The sequence below is a fragment of the Salminus brasiliensis genome, chromosome 1 (genome assembly GCF_030463535.1).
Source record: "Salminus brasiliensis chromosome 1, fSalBra1.hap2, whole genome shotgun sequence".
Classification (NCBI taxonomy): Eukaryota; Metazoa; Chordata; class Actinopteri; order Characiformes; family Bryconidae; genus Salminus; species Salminus brasiliensis.
The window spans coordinates 52,984,811-52,990,824 of NC_132878.1; the positions used below are offsets into that span (position 1 = coordinate 52,984,811).

Genomic DNA, 6,014 nt, shown 5'->3' on the forward strand with positions numbered 1-6,014 from the left:
AACTTTAACAATAAAGCCATGGTCCAGGGGTATTTCCAGTGCAGTTGTACAGATAAACCAAAAGTGAGGACAGTCTCCAATAGGAATGTTCCTTAGTCCTTCTGTTGGACATCATTGATTTGGGGTTAAAATTCTCCAGCTTTCTAAGAAATCTTGCTTTATAGAATACCCTGTAATGATTTTTTGTAATCATTTTTGTTCAATCAGATTGACCATCCACAGGGTAACCACAGACTCCTGAAGATAAGAGTAGTGTATTTCCCCCCTCTAATTCCAAACAGTGGATTAGATCTAATGAATAAAAATGATGCCTGCTCAAAGAACATCATTCTGTCAATGTTTTGGCTAATTGCTTTCAGTCCTGTACCAGATGATGGCCTTCCCTTCAGCTTTCAGTATTTATACCTCTTCCTATACACCCGTGTTAACTTAGGAAAGGCTGGTTGGGTAACTGAGGAGTATAATCAGAGGTATTGAAGTAAGGATAACACTGAGTTGTGCAAGGCCTGTTTTTGTTTTTTGGAAATCCCAGATAATGGCTTTAAACGGTTACATATTTGGATAAACGGTAATATGATCTAACTGCTGCGTTAAAATAAAGCACTGTGCGAATATATATATTCAGTTTCATCCTTCAAAGATGCTTGATACTAATAAACCGGGAGCCGCAGGAATGGATCTATTAAAGTAGACCGGGGAAGCTCATCACTGAAGAGGCCCATACAGAAGTCGTCTTCTTGACACACTGAAAATGGATAAGACGTTGTCTGAGCAGGTATTTACACTCAAGTGTCACAGAAGAACATATGATTTATGCTACCAATAAAAAAAAATTTAAAAAAAGTTTAGCTGATTACCTTGGTGGAAAGGAGACACCACTTTGATTCCAAGCTCTCATGGGTGATTTGGCTACAAATTTGGGGGGGGGGGGAGGAGAGAGACAAATACATGTGTTTTTTATATATATATATATATATAAAAAAAAACAGCTTCACTTTATTGAATTAAAGACCAATTACACTCTTTGTAATGAACATGCAGTTAATCAGTGCTCTTTAAGCATTGACCATCAAAAACACCAATGTGGTTGGTGTGGCGCAACAGATAAAACCACTAGCTGCCAGTGAGCTATTACACCATGTTGGAGACCAGGGTTCGATTCCCGGTCTGGGTGGCTACACCAATAACAGTCCTTGGGCAAGACTCCTAAAACTGCATTGGCCCTTCTCTGTAATATGAGTAACCATGTAAGTCGCTCTGGATAAGAGCGTCAGCTAAATGCCGTAAATGTAAATACAATACACTCATAAAAGCATAGTGTACCACGATAACAATCACAATACAATAAGTCACATTGCACAGCTCTATTCATACATCCAAGTTACAAGTATAAATAGTGCAATGTGTGAGTAATTGGAGAATAATGAGGATTCTTATCGTTTTATCTCCAATGTATATCCATTATGGGATGCAAAAAGTATCATTATGGATCAATGGTATCATTGTCCTCTAAAATGTTATACTCAAGATGAATGTTATTAGAACCCACAGAGGAATGTTTTGGTAGCTTTTTAAGGGTAACAAGGAGATTAAGTACATTAAACCCAACCCTGATTCTTTGTTAAATACAGGCCTATATATTTTTTACTATCCACAAAACCTATGATAATAAGATAAGATAATCCTTTATTAGTCCCACAGTGGAAAAATTCTCAAAAATTGGGTAAATTAACTGACACTCAAAGTGATCTCCGTTCAGTTTCCCAAACTTTAAACACCAGAGATTTTAGAATGTCAAAGGTAAACATCAGAACAATTCAATCAGGCATTGAGCATGGTGTTTAATCAGGAAAGATGGACAAAGCATAAGATTCTGGGCCACTGACAAGAGCCAAACTGTGAGGGCTAGACACCTGTGTCAGAACATCTCAAGAGGAGGAACTACACAGCATTAGGCCATATTAGGTGCTAATGTTCTGGCTGATCTGTGCATGTACACCATGACTTAAACCCTACAAGATTTAAAAGTGAAAGTAACACTCACCTTCAGCTGCACTAACAGAACCAGATGTCTCGCTCTGCAAACCCATGAAAAAAAAAAAGCATCACTGGACAATTCAGCAACATAAAATCGTTTAGATTCTGTGCCCATCACGTCTACATCAACTTACCCAAAATGGGGAGTGTGAATAATTCTGCAAGCCTGGTTTGGACCCTGAACCTGTCCAGGTGTCTCCACTGGCTCTCAGGAATCCAGGGCTGGGGCACTGCAGCAGAAGAGCCCTATTCCAGGTGCGTTTTTCCTCACTAGGATTGACCGCTGCAGAACTTGTATATTTGGTTAATGGTGGCTGCTGCTGTTGCTGCTGCTGCTTTGGGGAACAACTCTCACGGAAGCGCTTCAGCTGCATGGACTCCTCTACATCAGACTGCCTGCGTCGCTTTCCTAGGCGACTCCTAACAGGTGTTAGAGCCAGAGCAGACACGCTGGAGTAAACAGTGGGAGGTGTTTGGACACCTTTGCGCAGTTGCCTCTCGCACAGGTGACAGGACGAGGTGGGGCATGAGGAAGAATTGCCTCGACAAATGAAGTGGTGATAGAGCCTCCTGAACTCTGCATCAATCTGCCTGCTCGACATAAGGGATATAGAAGAGGATGTGGACTGGCGTTCAGAGAAAGATCGCTGGCGTTTCGGTAGTTTGGTGCCGTGTTGGATGACCTCACCCATAGCAAGGTTCTCTTGGTGGTCAGAGGAAGAACGCCAGGAAGAAGAGGACTCTCCCTGCTGACTCTGGTAAGGAGATTTGTATAGCTGTAAGGCGGCTGCACGATTCACAGGTACGGTCTGTTTCGGAGAGTAGATGGATGATGTTTGTTGATCTTGTTCTAGACTAAACACTCTGGGTTTGAGAGGGCTCCTAGCATCAGAAGATCGATTGGTGGTGAAAGCATGCTTTGGGGATGGGATTGGAGAGTACAGGCGGTCCCTGATGCGCTCCCTCTCAACAAGAGCACCAGAAAATCCCCCCGTCTGTGGGGGACAGTGACGAGATGGTGACGCTAGGAGTGATCTGTCTCCTTGGCCAGCAAGAGAGCCATTTCTAGCTCTTTTCAATGGCGAGTTACACATTGACTGGCTAGGGCTGCAGACAGCAGAGGCTAGCATTGCGTCAAGCTCAGTGTTGTAGACAGGGGATGGAGGTGTTGAAAGGTCCAATACCCTAACAGGCTGATGCTGTGCCTTGCTGTTCGATTGCAAACCTGGACTTGTCCAACGTGATCTGCTCTCTGCTACAGGACTGTTCGGACCCTCAGCTCTTCTAGGTGAATAAAAACAAGCGCTGGAAGCAAGAGGTGAATTTCTGATACTCTTCAATGGCGAGAGCTCCTGATTGCTACTACTGGAGGCCAGAGATGCAGTTCGGATAGCCTTCAATGGCGAGAGCTCCTGATTGCTACTGCTGAAGGCCAGAGATGCAGTTCGGATAGCCTTCAATGGTGAAAGCTCCTGACTGCTTCTGATGGAGGCAAGGGATACATTTCTTCTAGTCATCAATGGTGAGAGCTCCTGATTGCTGCTGCTAGGGGCAAGGGATGAATTTTGGATAGCCTTCAATGGTGAAAGCCCCTGACTGCTTCTGATGGAGGCAAGGGATAAATTCCTCTTCATCATCAGTGGTGAAAGCTCCTGATTGCTTCTGATAGAGGCAAGGGATGAGTTTCTCTTGATCATCAATGGTGAAAGCTCCTGACTGCTTCTGCTGGAGGCAAGGCATGCATTTCTGATTATCTTCAGGGGTGAAACGCCATGACTATTTTTGCTTGTTGGCACCCCCTCATAGCTGGACCAGTCTTTCGGATAGCTGGTCATGTCATCGTGGGATATTTTTTGGACAGCAAACGAACTATCCATCGTCTCATTCAGCGTGTGATCAAGTGTATTGCTGAGAACATGGTTCCGACGCTGTGCTTGGGAAGACTGGCAGCGTTGGCGCCGATATCGCCGTAACACAGCGTTAGCTGCTTCGGTCACATGACGCCGGCGGTACGCCTCTCCAATCTGGTTAAGCATGCTGGGATAAATGTCAAGCAGGGTTCTGTTGTGGCTGTTCAGCGTTCTCTCCAGATCCTCATCATCTTCCTCAGGCTGGGACAGCTCCCACCACAAGCAGCTTTGAGACGCACTCACTGAGCTCATAGACAGCTGGGATGTCTCGGTACCATGCCCTGTTGATTTGATTGACACATTAAGTGGCACAATATAAAACAGATAGACTTCAATGCAATGTTGGACATTGGGACACATCAGGTTTTAGAATTAGTACTGCATTCATTAACAAATATGAAGTATGATTCTCCTGACTGTGCATTTCATTATTTTAAACTTTTACCCAGGCTGACATCACTGTTTCCCATTTGACTGGAGGTGGAGTCATGATCATCCTCAGTTCTCTGTGTTACATCCATCTGAATTGGGACACAAAACAAACACAGTGCAATTTAATGACCGTCATCTATTTACTGTTTTGTTGGTTTTTTTTTTATTATTATTATTATTTATTTTTTTTTTTTAGAAATAGTGTTACTTATAGGTGTGCTGTAAACTCCTAAAACAAATGAATAAAGCTGATCTAAAGGTGGAGTGGAACTTACTTGCTCATCCTTCGAACTATCCAACACTACAAATGAAAAAGATACAAATCAACTGACCACGGTAGGACAAGGTCATTTATACTGAAAACAGAAATGTGATATGTCCAAAAAAAGGATCATCTCCTACCCTGCAGAGACTGCTCCGCTGTAGCACGACTCTGAAAGAGTAAAAAATGGGGTCAGGTGAGGACAGCTGCAGACAGCTGGGAAGTCCTTCAGCTATGGCACAAGACACTGCATTCGCATTGCTTTCACCTTAACGCTGCTCTGTTTCACAGCGGAATTCAAATAAATGAGAAATGACAGTTCTTACCCTCAAGTGCTGGAGCTCCTCTTCTGCTTCTGCACTGTGGATGGGCACTACACCTGCAGGGATGCAGGATGATAAGATTCATACCAGCAGCAGCAACAGATCATTCATTCATTCATTCATTTATGGCCAGAACAAGACATTGGCTAGCCAGCTGCTTACGGTTAGCACAACAGTCACTAGAAACACTAGCTAGCTCCTCATATTAGTCCTACAAACAAAGCAGCTTATAGAAAGTGCTAAACCCAAACATCTGACCAACATTTACCTTTTCGGGTTTTGAAGGTCATCGTTTCGAAACAGACATCAAGTCCAGGATCATCTAAATTTGAATACTGAAGAAGAGATGATGGTCATTAGTAGCTAGGATTATCAGCAGGGCCATGTTGTTTCCCAGCAGTGTAAAATAATAATAATAACAATAATAATAATAATAATAATAATAATAATAATAATAATAGTAATAATAATAAAAACATATCATTTATTCTGTCAGGTGCAGATTTAACAGCAGATGACTGACTCCAGCGTTATGAGACGAGCTCTTGCAGCGTTGCAGCGTTAGAGAGGTCAGCTAAAGCTCCTCACCTTTTGAAAGATCGCCTCCATCGTGTTTCTGAAAACTTCATCATTTCTCTTGAACTGCTCTAAAATCATATGTCGATCCTGGCGACACAAGCTCGTCTGACTGTTCGGGCTCTCCATTTTTAAACGACTAAATGATCTGATCCAGGATTTTCAGCTTTAACGCCAGTCTCAGTCGGAATTTTCAAATCTCCCCTCCACGGCCGGGGCCTCACTCTGATTGGCCGGCTGCAAAACACGTGCTCAAATATGTCATCTTTGCCCGACGGAGACACTTCGCACTTGCAGTGATCCGATTCATTTGAACTCTGCAAATGATTCAAGCGATTCTGCGATTCATTTCAGCCTACGAGGGAATTAAAGCGAATTATACTACGTTTTTTAAAGTTTTAAATGCTTCCACGTGATTGTATTAAAATAGAAAATGATTTAGCGATGACGTTTTGCACTGCGGAAACCTCGATT

General features: G+C 42.9%; 1 protein-coding gene across 1 annotated transcript; it reads right to left on the reverse strand.

Annotated features, from left to right (window-relative positions):
* Positions 1–233: 233 nt before the first annotated feature.
* LOC140549707 (uncharacterized) lies at positions 234–5,804 on the reverse strand. Its single transcript, XM_072673488.1, has 11 exons — positions 5,553–5,804; positions 5,233–5,299; positions 4,968–5,020; positions 4,782–4,812; positions 4,655–4,680; positions 4,393–4,468; positions 2,368–4,228; positions 2,172–2,328; positions 2,045–2,078; positions 858–909; positions 234–745 (listed from the first exon to the last, which is right to left on the reverse strand). Exons 1-11 carry the CDS (start codon positions 5,667–5,669, stop codon positions 706–708), a joined length of 2,514 nt encoding a protein of 837 aa, XP_072529589.1. The 5' UTR covers positions 5,670–5,804; the 3' UTR covers positions 234–705.
* Between the last annotated feature and the right edge of the window lie 210 nt (positions 5,805–6,014).

What these genes read in the sequence shown, in the direction of transcription:
- LOC140549707 (XM_072673488.1), bottom strand. Translation starts at nt 5,669, where the DNA reads ATGGAGAGCCCGAACAGTCAGACGAGCTTGTGTCGCCAGGATCGACAT. An exon ending in TGGAGGCGATCTTTCAAAAG is followed by an intron (nt 5,300 to 5,552) that starts GTGAGGAGCTTT and finishes TCTCTTCTTCAG; the next exon opens with TATTCAAATTTAGATGATCC. An exon ending in AGTTGTTCCCCAAAGCAGCA is followed by an intron (nt 2,329 to 2,367) that starts GCAGCAACAGCA and finishes CAAATATACAAG; the next exon opens with TTCTGCAGCGGTCAATCCTA.